This window comes from Coccidioides posadasii, chromosome 7 (assembly GCF_018416015.2).
Source record: "Coccidioides posadasii str. Silveira chromosome 7, complete sequence".
Classification (NCBI taxonomy): Eukaryota; Fungi; Ascomycota; class Eurotiomycetes; order Onygenales; family Onygenaceae; genus Coccidioides; species Coccidioides posadasii.
In genome coordinates this window covers 16,094-36,463 of record NC_089413.1, presented here as the reverse complement: position 1 = coordinate 36,463, position 20,370 = coordinate 16,094, and the positions used below count along the sequence as shown (strand labels likewise).

Sequence of the window (20,370 nt, the reverse complement as noted above, 5' to 3'; positions counted from 1 at the left end):
TGATTGACGACACTTCGGGCTCAGAACCTGTCTCTTCATTCCACATCGAAACACTTAGTCTACACTGCCATGATGCTTCCTCCCCGCTTCTATCCCATTGGCCGTCTTACGGCTCCGTGAGCAGGGAGACTCGTGTGATAATTAGTCCAGCCAGCGATCCCAATCATGGGACCAAATGGAAAGGCGAGACGGGCAAAACCATATGGCTTGAACCCTATCACCATACTCGCCACAGCGCAAAGAACGGCAGGAACAAAGCAAGAATTGATTTCAAAGTCTTTTCATTCATAATTCCTTATCGGTATTTTCCCCTAAGCCGCTTTTCACTTTTGTGCCATATCCTAGAATATGGGTGTAGAGGGAATAGCACATACGAATGGGATATGGCACAAAAGTGAAAAGCGGCTTAAAAATAAAATATAAGGGGGGTGATGGACAAAATGGCTGGAGATGGATGGAAAAAAAAAAAAAGACAGATGCTTCATGCATAATATGTTTCGTTTTTGTGTAATCATCAAAATAAAAACCTTGCCATTGACCCATAATGTTTGATAAGGAAAAATTAAATCAAAGACAATGAATTTATTAGGCCTCCTCAGTCTCTCCAGCAAGAGCGTTTCTCTTGGCGGCGATACGCTCTTGTCGTCGCTCGCGGGCAGCCTTGGTCTTGGCACGTTTGGCGTCCATCTCTTCCTTAAGCATACGCTCACGTTGTTTCTCGGCTTTGGCCTTGTGAATCTATAGAGATATTTATTAGCATGTTCATTCATTTCCAAAGCGATTTCTTGGGTGAAGCGGGGGGCGAGAAGAGTATAAATGGAAAAGGATGCATAAACTTTGCGATAGTGTAGACTTTGGTCAAATGGAATTATAGGACGTACGTGTTCGACGAGGGCACGCTTGTGCTTGAAGGTGTTACCCTTGCTCAGATGGTACAGCTCGTGGTAAAGGTGCTTGTCAATCTTGCCGGAGGCACGGTACTTGGCGAGGAGACGGCGAAGGACACGCAGCCGGCGCATCCAAAGGACTTGGCTGTAACGAAACATATTGTGTTAATAGAGAAAGGTAACAACAACCGACCAAGGGACTCCATCGAGCTTGCTGCTACATCATCGCGATGCGGCGAATATCAGGTAGATCGCAACGTACCTGGGCATTCTAGCATCTTTTGTACCCTTTCGCTTACCGAAGCCTCGGTGTCTACCGATCTTGCGGGCCTCTGCGAGCTCACGAGCTCTCGCACGCGAGTGCATCGTGACTGGTTTGTGGATAATCAGGCCATCGCTGATGAGTTTCCGGATGGTCTGGCGGGAGTTGGCGGTGGAGATCTCGTTGACTTCGTTGGGATCAAGCCAGATCTTGCGCTGGCCGCAGCCGACAACAGCAGCGGCCAGGCGCTTCTGAGTGCGAAGGTTGACCCTATTTGGCAGAAAACGAGATCAAAACGTCAGCCAAAACTCGTGAATTTCGCCTTGCGTAGTGCTCTAATCCCTTTCAAATTTCATGTTGACGCCAAAAACTTCGGGTACATCGGGGGACACGTAAAATATGCAGACGAGTGGTGTGGTATTATCGCAGGGACAATAATTAACTTACATCTTGATGCCGTTGAATTCGATAGCCGAGTTTGTCGATGGATGGTTGTTCGAATCTCGACGTCGACAGCAGTGCGTGAGGATGTGGGTGGAACAAGGTTTGTCATAGGCGATTACTAAGCGACTATGTGCTAAGCGAGACGAAATTCCACAACTTAGGGCTTCGCGCGACTTTACCCAAACAGGAAATCTAAACTACCGCCAATCCTCAAGGCGAGGACAAGGTCCGTTGGGATGGAGCAAAATAGCACGAGGGATTGTGTACAGATTGTTTTTAGATACTAATAGCTACCATCTGAGCCACATCTTAGGTAGCTGCCTTAATCCTCAGAGAAATCGCCCAGATCCACCTTTCCCACGCTCCAAAGCTCCTTTTCATCGTCAGCCTCGTCGCTCGCTAAGTCGAGGCCTCCAGCACCGCCTTCTGCATCCCTTCGTTCGCGAGCTTGGGTTGCAAGACGCAGAGCAACGCGCTTAAAATAGTCTTGCATGCTTCGCTTTGTTGTCATTGGGAGGCCCGCCCCCGGTCCCTGGAGGTATGTATCAAAATGACGCTTCCGGCATCCACCACCTGCAGTAAGGCGAGGAATGTTGCCTCAGCACCAAGCTTGATGGGGATGACTAGGTCCCTGACGCTAGAGAATACGGGTGGTATGAGTAGAGAAAGGTGTGGTCCAACAAGACCGGGCTCTAAGCGGCTGACTGTGCGAAGCACTACTAAAGCCACACGACGCGTATCAGCCGGGTTGCCGGGTGGTATCACTGATGTCAAAGCCTCAAGCACAACTCTATCTGTTTCGGCATCCCGATCAATATCTGTTGTTAATAAATACTTGCCGGCAGCCAGGACACTGTTGTCGGCAATAAACACCTATTATCAAAGTTAATATTCTAAACAACTCCGTGGAGAGAAAGCATGCACTTACATCCTTATGCTTGATACCTTCGCATATAGTCGATAGGGTTTCATCGGGAAATGTGTCAGTTATAGACCTCGGGGATTCAGCCAAAATAGAATTAAGTGCGAGGACAGAGAGGTGTGTGTAGTGAGATGTGAGAACGCGGTTCCTGTCCAATTATTAGCACCAATATCCAACAATTGTACTAGAGAGAACATACTTAATCAGTGGCACGGCCGTAGCCTCTGGAAGTGACTTGATAAGGGCTCCGACGAGCTGGGCATTGGCGATGTTCGTTGCCTCTGCACTGAGTTAGCTACACCATTTTTATGGAACTGAGGTAAGGCATACCATCACGATCAGCCGATTCATCATCAATGAGCTCAAGGATGGCTTGTTTGGATGCGTCGCTCATTTTTGCCAGCCTTAGCGACCACCTCATGCAAGGCGCGGAGCATAGCACTCTTCACACCAGAGTCCGACGTTTTGGAACCAGCGACCAGTTCTATAAAGATGTTAGACTTTGTGATATTGAGCAGATTACAAGCTTTCTTACCTGAAATAAGGGGATCGACCCTAGGCGTCAAAGTGATAAGAATTCCCAACCCTTTAGCCGCTCTTGACCGCAATGTCTCGCTGCTAGAGTCTGCCAGGCCTCGAGCAAAAATTCTTTGCAACTGAGGGAGGAATGGTTTGATGAAGAGTGGAATTTTCTCCAGCAACTTGTTGATAGCCAAAAAGACCGCGCCTATGTTTAGCGATTAGATTTGTAGTTCATCACATATGGGCAGTGGGACCATACATTTGATCTCAACTGAACGTTCTGAAACCACTCTGATCAATGGACCAGTGATCTGTGTCACAAACGGTTTTAGAGCTTCGGTGCTGGTCCTATCTATGATATCTCCGATAGCTAAAGCGGACTGCACCCGTTGCTCAACAGTTCCATTCAGCAAACCCTGAAGGAAAATGGGGAAGACTGCGCTGATTCCCTTGGGCCTACAAAATCCTGGAAGATTGGCACCTGCAACGCCGACCTGCCGGAGGACTTGTCTCGTTGGAATCACCAATACTTCCATTTCTTCTTTCCGCATATGTGACGTTAATTGGCTAAGAGCTTCCCAGGCTGCGGCCACCACATTCGTATCATAGTCATCAAACGATATAAGGCATACCCGAACTAACTCAGGGTAATAACGAGATATGTCGAGAGTTGTTTTCCCGAAGAACGATGACAAGCGGTTTGCGGCAGCTGCACGCTTGTGGTGGTCTTCGTGTTTCATGAGTGTAATCATGACATTCATCGCCGCATTCAATCCATCACACTCATCGACTGAATTAAGGACTGTGTCAAAGGCGCTGTTAATCTCGGGCCGGAGCTTTTCGTTCTTTGTCGAAAGAGAATTGTCTATGAGGGTGTTGAGAATATTTGGAAGCCTTCGAGTGAGCGCGCCACCGGTGACTTCAGCCAGCGATGCTAGTGCCTTTGCGTTGAAGCTCGTCATGGGACTAGCAAGAAGACTCGGAATAAGATTAGGAAGAATTATGTTCGCGCGCGTAGTTTCAGTCAGGAGCGTAAGAAGAGCAGCGAGAGCCCGATCTGCCTCTGCGTCTGTGTGCAACAAATTAAGAAGATCCGGCAATACGCGATCAACAATACGCCTTCCTAGGGCCTGCTGAAGCGCATCGAAAGCCTCTGCGGCTGCTTCGCGGACATCTTGATTTGAATCAAGCAACGCTGTCCGAACAGTAGAAATAAGAATCTTCTCATACACCTCGAGAGATTCCCCAGAAGAGGAGATGACGAGCTCACGGAGAGCGATACAGATTCCCTGCCTTGCGTCAACCTCAGTGGACGCCAGGAGCCCTTCTTCAAGTGATGGCAACAGGGTTGAGAGAACGCCTTCGCCCGCTTTCTTGATCAATTCGCCCAATGCATTTCCAGCAATAACCTTTTGTTCCATATTTGCGCTCCCCAAGCGACGGATGATGAGTTGGGTCAATGTCGGCACCAGTTCTTTGAGAGTTCGAGGGCTGGCAACCAAAGCCTTCCATACATTTATTGCAGCACTTCGAACAAGCCCTGAGGTATCACAGCGACATATGTAAAGTGCAGACAAGACCTTATTCCGCTTATCTTCACCAAGCACCTCAAGCAAAGATTGGCCAGCTTGAGCGGCGGTATCATCCTCTTCTTCTATATCTGCCTTGGTATTAATGCCGGTGAGGTTGAACAAGAGGTCTCCTACTAATTCAACAGAGCTAAGTCGAATACGGTGGCTATCATCTGCAAGGCCTCGTTCAAGCTCAGGCAACAGGAGATCGATCGATTTAGTAGCAAAATTCTTAACTAACAAGCGACCGGCCCGAAGGGAAGTCTCTCGTATTGCCTCCACATCATCCGCCAAACCGGATAATATGGGAGGAATGATTCTGTTGAGGTATGAAGCAAAGCTATTCCCGAAGCAAGCAGGAAGAAAGATAAACAAAGACATGAATCCTTCTCGAACTGCAGACTTGGCACTTGATACGTTTTGTAAGATTGATGGCAAGGTTTCTTCGAGTCGAGATGTCCCCAGCCCGGCAAGAACTTCGGAGAGGGCCTGAGCAGAGCCCAGCCGATCTCCCGCTCCGGTATCTGATTTGAGAGTAGTCATTAAGCTTGGGATCAAGTCCGGCAATGCTTCCTCTCCTAGTTTCTCAATGAGAGAACCAAGAGCCTTCGAAGCTGTTGCACGAGTAGTAGGCACAGGATCGACGATTGCGATTTTGAGGCCGGCAACAAGGATCGGGAGATGCGAGGTAAGGTCTTTGCGTTCGGTTAGATGAGCCAGACTGCCGATGATCTGAGCAGCTTTCCGTTTTGTTGTAGATCGATCACCAAGTCCTCTTTCGAGGATTCTCACAATGAGTGCCAGCGAAGGCGCATCTAGGTAGTGAATAAATGATATTTTAATCAGAGCATCCAGAGCCTCGTCTGTATACTTCGTGGGGTCGCTAAGGGCCTTTAGTAAAATATTAACAAGACCTTTTACTTCAGGATTGCTTATGACGTCTCCAAAACGTTGAAGACTCCTATTCGCGGAATTGCGAACCTCCTTATGACTGTCATTGAGGACGACGGTGAGAGGAGGGATGATGTCGGGAAGGCTGACAGCAAGTTGCTGAGGATCGAGATAAGCCATAGCTCCTAGAAGGTCGCAGGCGCCCTTCTTACTCCTCCACTGTGGATCATCCAAGCCTTCGAGAAGAGTCGGTAAAATTTGTTTCACACCATAAGAGCTTAGGCTAGCGAAGCACGCTTTGGCAGTATCTAAACATGCATCACGAACATCAACACTGGGGTCGCCGAAAGCAGTTAGTAATTGGGGTAGTATTTGAATGATATAAGGCTCAAACATTCGGCCGAGGACTAGTGAAAGGAGCTCGAAAGCAAGGAGTGACCCTTGTCTCTCATTTGGATCTTTCTTATTTTCGGATGCCTCCTTGAGCCGTGGCATGATACGGAATTCACGCAAAGCAGATATGCCTCTTCCATGCACAATACCTGCCAAACCATACGCAGCCCCGCGTCTTGTAGCGTATCTTTTCGAGTGCAAAAGCTGATCCACCAACTCGTCTATATAGACAGACGTCTCTATAGGAGAGAGCCGAATGAGGGGTGTCAGGCACTCCGAAACAGCATACTGAACACTTTCAGATGGAGTGGAAAGGGCAGCAAGGAGTTTCTTAATGACCGTCTGCAACCGCTTATCCCCACTCTTGAGATGGCGCGCGAGGGAGCCGTATAGAATTATAACGGCCTCGTTAAGCCAATCTGATTGTTCAGTCGCTTTGTCGGACGTCTCTAATGTCTTCTCGAATAGATGCATTAGTTCCTCGACGTTATCTTGTCCATGCAAAGCTATGACCGCACTCCCACTTTCTGCCATTTGCCGTCGGACTGACACATTTTGATCAACAAGTGGGCCTTCGCTGATTAAAAATTGTAAGAAACCAACGATTTGATCTCCATGAAAACCCTGGGCCATAGATTTAAGAGCCAAAGCTATTCCGCTTCGAAGCTGCCAATTGTCCGGAGTATCTACCTTCTTGGGCATACCGTATGCGTCCGTTTCTGGAGCCCTTGGTTTAATTTCATCCTGGTATTTGGTCTCAAGCTTCTCCAAAGTAGTCGTAAATACAGAAGGGCTGAACTTGCAAGCATGCGCGAGAGCCACTGCTGCTGCACCCCGCAGTTGCGAATCGGCCGTACCGAGATACTCCATAATAAAATCGGGCGAGTTCGCATCAACTTCGAGGCCGTTCTCTTCCCATATAGCCTTGGATATTTCCGCATTTTCAGAAACATGATCATGGCATCCGAGCCAGATGTACTCAGAGAAGTCAAGATCAGTGAGGTCAATCTCAGCCTCGATGGCTTGGAGAACCGCAGTCCGAACTGATGTTTCTGGAACTATCACTCCTTGAAGTAGGATCGTGAGTTCATCCGGTTGGACATTGTCTGTTACAGAACGGCAAATATCAATCAGAAGATCTCGCATTAACTTATAATGCTCTGCATGAATTCGCATCGCAGATATCAATGTTCGTAGGACTTCAGTTCTCGGCAATCTGCTGTCGGAAACTAAGATAAGTCGTTAGCAATGGCAAATAGTCGTTAGGCCAAGGCTTAATACATAGATTTGCGTGAATTGTGAGAAATTCAAGCGCCAGAAGGATCTGTTCCCCTCGGCTTTCTGCGGCCTCCTTAACGCCATCCTTTTCAAGAACGACAATTATTAGCCGAAGCATAATTCCGAACGAAACAACATCGAATGGTCGCTGCTCCGAAGCGAGTCGGATGCGATAAAGAATTCGAGTCACGAGGGCTGCACATAGAAAGTTAGAGACTTCTTTCCCCTAAATACTTTAGCATAAATAACACGTACTTCCTAGTGGCTCTACTTCAAGGTCAGAAGGCATGTAAGTTTTGCCCAGAGACCGAAGGGTAGCAATTCCAATAAACGGCCTAATTTCTTCCAGGCGACTGGATATTCGGCTGGTACACGCAACATAGGCTTCGGAGATACTACTGCCGACTAAAGCACCCGCGTCAACTTCGACAAGCCGACATAGACAGTTAACCGCTTGGTTTATCCATTCTTCAGCTTCAGTGGCGGGCCCTCTAGCGAGACTTTCGACGATGCCGGCTCCTCTCCTAATTATTTGCTCCTGAATTTGGATACTTTTTCGAATTTCTGCTTCCTTTAATAACTGCGCTTTGACCTTAACTTGCTCTTCTGGTGTTAGCTTCTTCTGGTGTTGACCACGTTTCTGAGCCATTTCGGCTCGAAGTTCTGCTTCCCATTTAAGAGTGTCGTAATCCTTGTCTCCTTTGCCAGGTAATCTTTTAGTCTTGGTACTGAGGACGTCGATGAAGGGCGTTTCTCCCGAATGTCGCGCAATTGCAATGTCAGTGGGCCCAAATCTCGTAATCCTGTCTATGTTGAGATCCTCTTGAATTTGTTTCACAAGTATAGGCATCATGACATCGGGCGCCACGAAAGCAAGGTCAGCAGCAGCATTCCACGCCGCCGTCCTTCCTTTGGATAGTTTAGATCGAATTGGGTCCTGCATTAAACATCGTGTTAGCAAGGTCGATGCGTGGCTGAAATACCAAAATCTACGACTCACTTCTGTAGCGAGAAGCACCTGTGCTATGCATTCTTTTGGATAGCTTTGGGCAATTTTGCCGGGATCCGCACCAGCTCTCAGCGTAATCTCTATCCAATTAGCTCTGGGGATGAGTTCTGGGCGGCATAGCACCAGGAGTTCAATTAATTGACGATCGAGGACCAGGGAATCCACAACATTGGGACTGGGAGTGATAGCTCTGACAACAAGGAGGAGTTTATCACCGCCTGTCCCTGCACTGAGAGCAGCAGAATCCTTATCTCCTGTATTAACGGCGAGCAACCACTTCCACATCGCGCTGATGATGGCCATTCCGACCACTTGCGGATTCTTGAGATAACAGTTGCGAAGATGGGAAATCGCAGATTCTCGCAAATTCTCAGGTGTAGCTGCGGAGGAAATTACATAAATAAAAGCTTGTGCCCAAGTATCTCTCACTGTTGGGTCTACGGCTTGAAAGGCAGCCTCTGATGAAACTCCGGATAACGCGCGAATATTCCATGCAAGCTCGTCTTTTGAGGCCAATTTTGTGAAGATCCTGGGATTGAGTAAGAAAGATTGTTTCAGAGATAATGATAGAGATTGGCCGACAATGACATCAGTATTAAGGAGTAAACTGCCATCGTCTAGCTTTCCTCCTTGAAGATTCTGACATGAGAGGGCCAGAAGAACATAGGCTATTGAAATAGTTCCACCTTGAACTGCAGGTAGGGGGTTGGCGTTTATCTCGTCAAATGAACTTGAAATTTTTTCCACCACCGGTTTCAGGAAATTGGTCTTCACACTCGATGAAGAGAACAAGGAATCACGGTCAAGATTCCATATGACCTCTCCAACATTAGAAATCCAAATTTTGCGAAAAGCACTTCGTTTCTCAGCGCAGCCTTTGGCCACAACAGAGAAATCTTCCTTGCTAATCGTGGATTGAGAACGGATCAGATATGCCAGGTGGTGACAAAACGCCTGTACCTCTGACTCGAGTGCGGCCTCATTACTCTCACGTGCAAGGGCAGGCGAAAGGCCCGACAGTACCCTGTGGGACAGCTCTGGAAAACAATGAAAGATGCTGAGAACTTGTACCTGGAGCGCGCGATGTTCAACATTTGTAATTCTTGAGGTTTTCAAAGGGAGAATGACTTCATCGATGATTTTCAGAAGCCACTGTTCTTCCTTGCATTTAGCAATCAAAGCCTCGAAAGCTTTGACTGCCCCTTGCCGGACTGTTTGACTGGCGGACTTAAAGCTCGAAAGAAGGGGTTTACTAAGTCGTGTGGAAACCACTTCGGACAGTTCAATCTCGCGTGGAATTGCAGCCACAAAAGAGGGAATAATGCCGGTGAAAACCACTTCAGGGCTCCTAAGCATAGCCTTTTCAAGTGATGGCCAGATTTCTTTTTGGAGATCCTCCGCGGAGGCAAATGAGATGAAAAAGTCGCCTAAACTTCCAGCGATGTGGCTAGGAACCACTGTTCGAGACCCAATGATATCTTTGATATAGAATTGAAAAATGGCAGGCTTCACATCGTCTAAAACAGCTCTTCTTTTGGGAAGTCGCGCGCAAACTCCAGATAGAACTCCGAGGTAGGGAGCGTTTCTAAATCCTGAACCCGTCTCGCTGGTAAGCACACGAACAAGTCGCCGCACCACTTCATCGCCGGTTTCCTCCTTTGATAGAACGGTTCGCAAAGCGCGTCTAGACACTATGATAGCAGAGTGTTTTAGACCCTCCTTTTTAGATGACCGAAGACACGTTTCCAGTGCTTTTGAATTTGCAGATAGAACGTTCACTGCCAGCTGGGGTGCATCTTCAGGGTTTTCTGCTTCGCGTTGGCTTAGGTGCTGCAAAAGCAATGTGCACCACTCGATCAAGACGAAGGCATTGGCAGCAGCAATTGCTGGCTTATAACATTCCTTGTGGAGCTTATTCGCGAAATCTTTGAGATCAACGGACGCTATCGGAGCTTGAAATATATCGCGAATACATCGCTGCGCATCTCGGCGAGAATCTCGATCAACGTAAATAGGATATGTTCCGAAAAGCAAATCTAGGAGAGGCCTATCTAGTTCCTTTGGCAACTCGTGTGCTTCCAGGAGCAATCAGTCAAGTGCTGAGCAAGGCTAACCAAAAGTCGCTGACTTACATAGGATTTTCTCATGAAGTTCATGAAGGCCAGCACGACGCCGAGATGTTGAACCAGAAAAAATAACCGGTTTCAATGACTCTAGCATGCCATCATGCACATTGTTCCACTTGATTTCATCCATGCTTGCATCTCCATGCTATAGCATGAAAGTAGTGGGGTTTGATGTTGTGTGCTTGCCCTGTGGTGGCTTGAAACTTTGGTGACAAAGACTGGTGGATCTTCCGCACCCACTTTTAGACTTCTCTCAACTCTCAAGCCTAGTTGATTGTTCTTGATAAGACATCACTAGCCATAAAGGCATTAATATTTTTTCTATTTTGCATACGGTCAGCAGTCATATAGCTTCTTAAATCTTTCCTTTAGTCATTTATTTTTGTTCTGCCAGCTCACCTGCCTCCTTGAAACTATATAGACTCTATCACGCCAGATTTGGCTATGGCACCAGGTCGCAAGAAGAAGAAGCCTGCTTCCAACCCAGCAAGAGGATTCACAACTACTTCAATCCCATCTAAATCACAAGTCATAAACTCTGGAGTGTTAACAAAGGCAGAACAACCATCTGTTACCAAAGAAGAGCAGAAACCAGCCACTGCAGGACAACCAGAGAAATCCAAGGATTCTTTGGAAAACCTGCCGCCAGAGGAGCTCGAGAAACATCTCGAAGAGGCTGAACTACAGAGTCTGTTAGACAAGTATGCAGGAAAATGCAAAAACGAGGCTTCTCGTCAAGCTGGAAGACTCGAAACAGAGCGCCGCACTCTGCGTGCTCAAGGGATGACCATTAATACTCGAGATTGGTTAAGCCCGGATATCTGCAACCTGATCATTGAAAAAGAAATCAAAGAAATTGAAAAATTACCGTCCTATTTTAGTAGGTTTGACGAAAATGCTGATTTCATGGCAAATGAAGAAGAACGATGTATAAACATGTGGACACTCAAGGAGACCCTGCTTAAACTTGGGTTTTCCAAGTCCATGGTGGATAAAGCGTTGAGAGGAATTCTCTTACACTCTTCCCAGGATCAAGCCTCAAACAAGGATTTCACGTCGAGTATAGGCCCGGTCCTTGAATGGCTGGCATCGCACTCCTCCGAAGATGAGCTACCGATATACGGGCAGCAGAAACCCCCAGCAAAGCCGGACGATCAAAAAGGTCTGCTCTGTGGATGCATTCAGAACTTAACCCATAAACCAAATGTGGCGCTAACAATTTAATAGATGAAATAGAAGCAACACCTCCAAACTCTGGGACAACCACTCCTGTTAACAATATATCAACGAAGCCAAAAAGCCCTACGCACCCAAGCCCTTCGTTGGACTCAGACCCTGACATGTCCGATATTGATCTGGATCCAGACGCATTGATCCCGCGTTATCTAGAACTCCGATCACGTATCTATTCCCTTCAACCAAGTTTTTTCAATCATCCCAAGACAAGGTCCAAAAAGGCTGCTGTGAGCGTAGTGGACCCTGCAATTGATTCCCAGATAGAAAAAATAAAGACTAAACTTGCTGTGGTCGAAAGGGATATCTTATTTGATTCCGAAAAAGCTGAGGCTGAATGGAAAGAAAGGCTCTGTGAATTGCGTGCTGATACCGCTGAGTCGTTACGTGGACGACTAAAACCTACAGAACCTAGCCTGGAAATGGCATCAGGAAGAGATGGGAAGGGCCCACCAACCGATACCGGTGGGCAGCCGAACTTAGTCGATAGCGACGACGACGAAAACATCCTAGGAAGCATGTTCGCGATTGAGTCCGATTCCCCTATAGGAACGGCTGCGAATGCCTTCACCGACGGGCGTGTGGCAACTAAGCTCAGAGATTTTGGTAAATCGGTTGGGATCAATCCCCGTCGCGTTTTGGAAGAAGCGTGCAGAACGAGGTTTGGATGCCGGGCCTTTAATTGTTGAATTTTGATACTAATACGCTGATGGTGATCTAGAGACCCGGGTTTCAAAATAGTTTATAGGGACTTGGATTCTACGTCTTATTCCCACCGCAAGAGTGTTCGGATAACTTGGTCCAAAGCCCAGGACGTACCTCTGGATATTCCGTACCCCGACATATATTTCACCTCGAATCCGCATTTCGTACAGGTTTCGATGGATTCCATAAGTGCGGCAACTGCACTGCAAGCAGAATCCTACGTCTCTGTTGTTGCCTTATTTATTCTCTCTTCTTCGACGAGGGAAAATAGAGCGTACATGAAATTACCTGGGCTGTGGAAGGACGTGTGGGATGAGTTGTCTAGCTCCAGAAAGGAACACGAGGAGGCTGCCGATAAGGAAGTTGTTAAGGGTTTACAGGATATTTTTCAACAAGTTAAAAGTCAAGCCGACGAGGATGTCGTGCTGATCGAAAATTTTAAACGACGGAACGGAAACGCGAGAGCGAGACAAGAGGAAAATCTGCAACCGAAATTTTCAAGTTCGCAACCGTCAAAATACTACCAAAACCTATGGAAAGACCGATCTTCCACCGACCTTTTCGCAAAAATGATGAAAACCCGGACTAACCTCCCAATATGGCCATTCAAAGAGCAGATAATAGAAATGATTTCAGCAAACCAAACGCTTATCATTTGTAGCGAAACCGGAAGTGGCAAGAGCACGCAAATACCATCTTTTATCCTCGAAAATGAACTCACAGCGGGCCGTCATTGCAAGATATACGTGACCGAACCACGAAGGATTTCGGCCATATCACTCGCAAAAAGAGTTAGCGAAGAACTCGGAGAGGGTAGGGACGCCGTTGGAACAGCTAGATCTCTTGTGGGATACGCAATAAGGCTGGAGAGCAAAGTAGTGGCATCTAGTAGATTGATATATGCGTAAGTGACCCGGTATCATTTTCGCCCATTTGTACAGGCTGACTCCTTAGGCTAGGACAACGGGAGTAGTAATCAGGATGTTAGAGCGGCCGCATGATTTCAACGACATAACTCATTTGGTTTTGGACGAAGTTCACGAGCGCACGCTTGATAGCGATTTTTTATTGATTATACTTCGTCGACTTTTGAATCAACGAGCAGACCTTAAATTAGTCCTCATGTCTGCGACCGTCGATGCGCAGATGTTTTCTGCATATCTCGATGGCGCACCAGTCCTGAATATTCCTGGTCGGACATTCGCTGTGCAAACCAATTATCTGGAGGATGCGATCGAGGTCACGAGGCACTGTTCACACGAAAAGGAGTCGCTAGATTATACAGACGAAAGCGATTTCTCCAGCACTGAACGGGCTCAAACTGACGAGAGTCTACGATCCACATTGTCCGCATATAGCAAACAAACCTGCGATGCGGTTTGTTCTTTTGACGAATATCGCCTTGATTATAAGCTGATCATAGATTTGATTTTTACTATAGCGACTAAACCCGGGCTAGAGAAATATAGCAAGGCATTCTTGGTTTTCATGCCTGGGCTAGCGGAAATACGCAGGCTGCATGACGGAATACTTTCAGAGCCATTTTTTGAAAACGGTTGGATAGTGCATTCTCTTCACTCTTCAATAGCCAGTGAGGAGCAGGAAAAGGCATTTTTAGTCCCTCAAAAGGGAACAAGAAAAATTGTCATCGCAACAAATATTGCTGAGACTGGTATGATAAGCGCAGAAGATAACCTTTTTCGTGGCTTCCACTTTCTAACGAGCCTAGGGATTACAATTCCGGATATAACTGCAGTAATAGATACGGGAAAAGAGAAGGTTATGCGGTAAGTTGGCGTCTTTGTCATTGTAGGGCATTTGCTAACACCTTCAAAGGTTTGACGAGCGACGTCAGATATCAAGACTCGTTGAAACGTTTATATCCCGTGCCAATGCTAAGCAACGACGTGGCAGAGCTGGAAGAGTTCAAGAAGGCCTCTGTTTTCACTTATTTACCAAACATCGCCACGATAAACTGGTATGCATTGTCTTTTCCTAATAAACTTTGTATTCTTGTCTAATTTGCATCACAGATGGCAGATCAACAAACCCCTGAAATGCTCCGTCTCTCTCTTCAAGACCTAATCCTTCGAGTGAAAATCTGCAATCTCGGTGACATTGAGGAAACTCTCTCTGAAGCACTCGATCCTCCATCATCCAAGAATATTCGTCGGGCGATAGAGGCACTCAAAGCAGTCAAGGCTCTTACTAACACTGAAGTGTTGACACCCTTAGGCAGGCAACTCGCTCAACTGCCACTGGATGTGTTCTTAGGCAAGTTAATCCTGTATGGTGCTCTGTTTCAATGTGTAGATTCAACGGTGAGCATCGCGGCCATTTTATCCTGCAAATCCCCTTTTGTACATACAGCCGCATCGAGCAATGCCACACAGGCTGCAAAACGTGCTTTTGATCGAGGTGAGTGAACATATTTCCCTCGTGGGTTCTATTCCATAAGTGCTTATAAAAATGTAGGGAATTCCGATCTGTTGTCTGTCTACAACGCTTACTGTGCGTGGAAAAAATGCCGTGAGACACCAAGAATGAACGAGTTCACGTTCTGTCGAAAGAACTGCTTGAGCCCCCAAGCACTGTTAAACATAGAAGATGTCAAAACTCAATTGCTAGTTTCCCTAGTTGATACAGGCCTGGTAAAGCTGGATGTTTCCGAAGAAGCTGATTTGAGCAGGTTAGTATTTCCTACCTACCACTAGCTGAAACTAATGCTAATGTGAGCCAAAGGGCACGATTTTCTGGACGCAGACGCCAGTTTTTCACAGTGCCCGAACGACTGGATGTCAATAGCAGCAATGACCTGGTTGTAAACTCTGTTATTGCATGGAGTTTCTACCCTAGGATTTTGACCCGCCAAGGGAAAGGATGGAGGAACATTTCAAACAATCAGTCAGTGGTTCTCCACACGACATCAGTAAATAAGACTGCAGAACTTTCAACAAAGTGGCTCTCCTATTATCATATAATGCAGTCACGAAATCGGAACTACAACGCGCATGAGACGAGCGCGGTCGAGGACTTTCCCATTGCGTTGCTCTGCGGTGATGTTGAGTTCAAGGTATGTGTTACAACGGTCCGCTATGTTAGCTTTCACACTGAGATATAGCTGATCACTCTTTGTTATTTTTCCTTTATTTTGCAGATGTATTCTGGGGTGGTGTCAATAGACGGTAATCGCATTAGATTCTCGGTGAAAGATTGGAAGTCGATGATGGCGCTCAAAGCCTTGAGCACCAGGATTCGAGATATCATTTCCCAGATCTTCCGAAATCCTAAGAAAGACTTAACGATCGATCAGAAGGATTGGTTTGATATCTTGCAGCAAGTGTTCATTCAGCAGAAAGAAAAGAGAAGCGAAAAGAGCCAAAGAAGGTAATATGCTATTCCTTGGCTTCACTTCCCTAGTGTCCAGCCCACATCCATTTCTTGGTGATTTGAGATAAAATGTGATTCCATTAGGGATGAAATATACTTGGCAAAATCTCTTTTCTGCTCCTTTGCATGATTCGAAGGACTAATGCGACCTCCCTCGCTACATGGGCTTATATTGGCTTTCCAAAATCCAAATCAATCATTTCGATCTCGACTTAACTATACATTCTACGGTGCGGGACCTATAGGTCAAATCAAACCCGGTTCAAAAATTTAGCAAACTTATTGACACTCACCCTCTTATTGGGGTTGCCCATCACGTCCCAGGTCGAGTTCTCGCAGGCACGCCTCGGCAGCGTGCCCTGAAGAACAGGTACTCCATATAGATTCCACGTTATTGCAAGGTATGGGTGTCTCTTCCCGTCTAGAGGGTTATGTACCGCACACGCGGAGTATGAACACTGCATAGTACATACGTATATACCGACGGCTGAGTCACTCATGTCTTTCGTCTATTCCGCTTGTTGGACATTTCAAAACGCGGTAGAGTTACCGTTGTACTCCACAGGACTCCATGCAGGTTAAGAGAGGCAAAGTGGAGTACAATAGCACAGCATCTGAGTTAAAATAGATTTACCCCTCAAACATACCTGACTTACATGATTATGCAGCGACTCCTCGATCTCTGACAAAATGAGTCGGGCAAAGTCTTCAAGATACATTATTGGTCCCACTGTATGTTTGGTATGAACATTCATAGGTCTATACGATACAAATGGACGTCCAAATATACGGTCCCAAAAGTGCATCTTGGTAACATATTGCATCCTTTTTTGCCTGTTATTGGGCCAAGGTGTAACAACAAAGGGAGGACTGGCAGGCGAGGGGATCACCCCCATCTTTGTGATACCATCGACCGCTAGCTCTTTCAATACAAGATATTTTGCGTAATCCCGCGCAGAGAGTAGAAATCTTCGGAATTGATTCAGAAAGGACATGCCAACATGTAAATCCCTATGATATACCCTTTACCAGCCCCGTTAAAAGCAGTAAAATTCTGGGGATAAGTCATAGCAACTCATTCCTCATTGGATGACATCATGTCTGCAACCCGAAAGCTCTGATGATAACCTACTTACCTGCATATATATGTATGCAGAAAGTTTTGTGTCTCAGCCAGCTCTTTGTCCTTGGCCAACATATTTCTTGATGAAAGAAGCAAAGCTTGAAAGTGTGCATTCTCTGTGCTGGGTGGGGGAAGCCCCTGATAGACATGGATTCCTCGTCACGGTCGGGATCAATGGTAGCTTTGAGTGCCACAAAGAACCTTCATCATTTGACCTGCTATTTTAAGATTCATGTTTTCGATCTGGGTACATACAGAAAGAAGTCTCACTTGGGGTGTTGCACCGCTCTATTCGATATGTGTGTTTACTCCGTACCAACACCCGAAAAGCATTCCCGGTGGGGACGTATTTTCCGGGACATGCGGTCCCAATGGACTCGTCAATTCAACAGGCACTCTTGGAAGGTATCGATCGTGGGTTCTGCAGGGCGGGAAAATGTCCCGTAAATATAGCTATACATAAATTAGATGTGTACGATGCGACAGCCTGCAGAACGCATCTTCGATTGAAGGTAAGAGATTAGCAAGAGCTTCCATCAGCTAAAGAAACGTCAATGCAGAGAGGAATCTTGGGTCGAGGCATTGCAAGTGTAGCTTAGTTATACCTGAAGAGGTACTCATACTTCGAAGTGCTTCTATCGTCGGAATAGCTCCATTTTTTCCAAAGAAGCGTTTGCAAAGTCAAGGCATTAAAAACCAGACCAGAGGAATAGCAGTACATTTTCAGAGCTTCATTATTTCTCCTGTCCTCTGTAGTCATACCAATGAAACACTAATAGTGTTACGTGGCACCACTCTTGTTGTACATACGTATGCGACTCCGTACAAGCAACTTTTACCCTTTTGATCTGGGCTCTTCGCACTCTACAGGCTTGATGTTCGTGCGTCAATGTATGGGTGCGGTTGATGCTGGCTCCAGTCAAAACTGCCATGCCAGGGGGATTTTCTAACCATGTGGACCTTTGGCATCTGCAAAGAGACGCAGTCTCAAGTGATACACAGTCAAAGCCTAAGAAAATAAGAATTATCTCTTTTGGTACCCGGACACAGTCACTCGAGCCTCTAGCTTCCAGCAGTGTCTCTCGACTCAATTACCGGACGAAGATTCAAGCCGCAACCTCAGCTCTGCTCCCAACTTGATATCAGAGACCTAGAAGATCCTCGTTCTCATTGCCCTGGCCTGAAACGTAATATTCTAAATCGAATATAATGGCTGAAAAAGAAGCTACAGAGAGTCCCTGCGTTCTTAAGCTTCCTTCTGTCTATTGTCACCCTCGATAATGTAATGAGCTCACTGTGCTCGAAGGAATGATGGCCTAAGGCCATTGAGATTCTTTCCTCCTTTGTCAGAGTTGCACACAGTTGTGAAGAGGGAGAAACCAAAGGTAACACAAGTTCACGTGTAACATATCTGAAGACAAATAGTGGGAGCTTGTGTATCCAGGAGGGGGAAGAGGATGATGGAAAGGGTTCTTTTTTGATCATGATGAGATCTGAGTGGACACACTCGCACTTAAAGCTAGAGAAAGAGAATTGTCAGCCGGCTGCTTTTGGATAGCTCCCTACTCTAATCTTGTTCAAAGGAGGTATACTATGATAAGTTGTAAGATAAGCCACATATTCAAAGAGCATCGCAAGTTAGACAAAGTAGGGCTGATAACCTTAACAGTGAACTCAAAATATTAGACCGGGAAAGATTGGAGGGCCAAGGCGCGGGTATGCGGTGTAGAAAAAATACGTTTGGCTCAGAAAACGGTGCACATCGCACTTATATCAATGTTGGGTTGGTACTGCTGCAGGCCCGTAGTCGATGCTCGGTGTGTGTGTCTCAGACCGTCTACGTCGATAACTTGGCTCCTAGGTTCGTCACAACTTACACCTCGAAGTCTTCCGGGGCCCGAGGGCCACGAGTACGAAAGTGCTTGATGTCGGTGTGGACAAGTTGGCGGTCAGAATAAGACCAAATGAGCCCAAGTGTACCAACACCTAGACGGTCTTTGAGAAGGCCTAATTTGTACTCCAGCTGTAGGGTATTTGAAAGAAAAACGCGGCTAGATTAACTGCAATATTTAGCTAGGCCTAGAAATTATTTTCGCATGAAGCGAGTGTCTATTCCTTTTCTCCAACTGTGCTTGTAACTCTCTGTCGGCATTTATTATGCTGTGAATACCAAAAGCAACATGGAGATAAAGCTGGCCAAGAGTTAATTTACCTTTTGTCGTTGGTTTGCGTGCTTGGCTGTGATTTGTGAATTTGATCATGATTGCTCCAAATTGGCAACACAGTTCCTCATTATCCTTGGGAAAAAGGCTGCAATCTGCTCGTCGCACAAAAATGGAATTTACCCGTACCAGGAGGAATATCAAAATTCACTTGCAAAATCTCGCCAGCCTGGAGATGCATTATTTTGTTATTCAGCTGAACATCCAATGAAAAGACTCTTCTGGGTGTGAGCTTCAACGATCAGCTTTAGAAACGGGTGGCATGGATCTTCTCGGAAGTCGACAAACACTCGCATATGCAATCACGGGTGGATGCAGCTGAAACCGCTATGACCACACACTAGAGGCTCCACAATCTATTATTTGATTGACCAAGGGCGACTCGCATGGGAAGAGAACCACCGCAAGGAAAGATAATCCAACCAGGTCACGGAGGAGAGTGGTTCGATAACGGCGGAAACCTTCGCAATGCAAGGTTGTCTTCAATCAGAGCGGCAAGTTAGGCGAGGTTGCGGAGGCCACACGCGTCCCCTGGTCATCTCAGAATTTCGTCGACAATTCCCATGATCGGTTGTATGTGCTCCAAATTCAGCAAGAAAGCCAGAGAATTTCTGACAAGCCTGCGTGTCCGTGCATGCGCGCGTCCCAATCTCCAGAGATCTCATGGCAGAGGGGGTGTCAACGAGGTGACAAGGGTAACGGGCTAAACCCTGTTCGCTTTTGGGCAGTGCATTAGCCTCGGATAGGTAACCGGGGGGTTTTTTGAAAGCTCATGGGGGCGAAAGGTTGTGAAGGACTTTGAGGTAACCCTGGCCTCCTAGTCTCTCCTCGTTGAAATATTCCCTTTTTGGATCCATTCGATGGGGTTGAGAGTTTTTAGCCCATTAATGAGTTCCACGCTGTCTACCATGCCGATGAATCACCACGACTCATTGAAACCAGCCGAGAGATACGAAGCAGAGAGCAGGTGTGAGGGTTCAGTGAGTGGGTGAGTGAGTGCGGAGAAAGAAAGAAAGAAAGGAGAGAGGGTCATTCGAAACGACGACATCCGAATCTGCTCACAAGCTCGGGTCTTGGCGCTCATGGATCTTCGACGGCGTCTGTTTTGGCCTTACATACGTGGCTGCTGCAACCACCAGTCAATTCGCTTGCTTACTCCATCATGAGGCTGCTCGGCCTCAATTTCACCGGCCTTGATCTGTTCTGGTTTCCAAGAGTCGTGTCGTGAGTGGCGTTATTTTGCGACTTTCACCCTTTGTTTGGAGTTCAATCTCAGCCGGATAGTCCCCAAGGCTGATCTGACCAACGAGGACAGATCGTCCCAGTCTTTGGGTGACGCGGAGCGGAAAGATCGCAAGTTGGAAAAAAGGATTCTGCCAGGAAATGCTATCT

General features: G+C 46.7%; 2 protein-coding genes across 2 annotated transcripts; one reads left to right on the top strand and one right to left on the bottom strand.

Annotated features, from left to right (window-relative positions):
• Position 1: 1 nt before the first annotated feature.
• Positions 2 to 10,435, bottom strand: D8B26_008399 (uncharacterized protein; the record flags this gene model as incomplete). The annotated part of the gene is made up of 16 exons (XM_066125847.1): positions 2 to 738; positions 882 to 1,032; positions 1,150 to 1,419; positions 1,597 to 1,766; positions 1,946 to 2,092; positions 2,149 to 2,466; positions 2,522 to 2,663; positions 2,715 to 2,796; positions 2,846 to 2,887; positions 2,967 to 2,999; positions 3,051 to 3,242; positions 3,297 to 7,121; positions 7,174 to 7,365; positions 7,426 to 8,107; positions 8,171 to 10,254; positions 10,312 to 10,435. The coding sequence occupies 16 exons, from the start codon at positions 10,433 to 10,435 to the stop codon at positions 586 to 588; spliced, it is 8,607 nt and encodes a 2,868-aa protein (XP_065981931.1). The 3' UTR covers positions 2 to 585.
• Positions 10,436 to 10,749: 314 nt separating this feature from the next.
• D8B26_008398 (uncharacterized protein) lies at positions 10,750 to 15,796 on the top strand (the record flags this gene model as incomplete). The annotated part of the gene is made up of 9 exons (XM_066125846.1): positions 10,750 to 11,467; positions 11,533 to 12,199; positions 12,260 to 13,147; positions 13,203 to 14,030; positions 14,080 to 14,221; positions 14,277 to 14,661; positions 14,719 to 14,932; positions 14,986 to 15,316; positions 15,401 to 15,796. The coding sequence occupies 9 exons, from the start codon at positions 10,750 to 10,752 to the stop codon at positions 15,632 to 15,634; spliced, it is 4,407 nt and encodes a 1,468-aa protein (XP_065981930.1). The 3' UTR covers positions 15,635 to 15,796.
• Between the last annotated feature and the right edge of the window lie 4,574 nt (positions 15,797 to 20,370).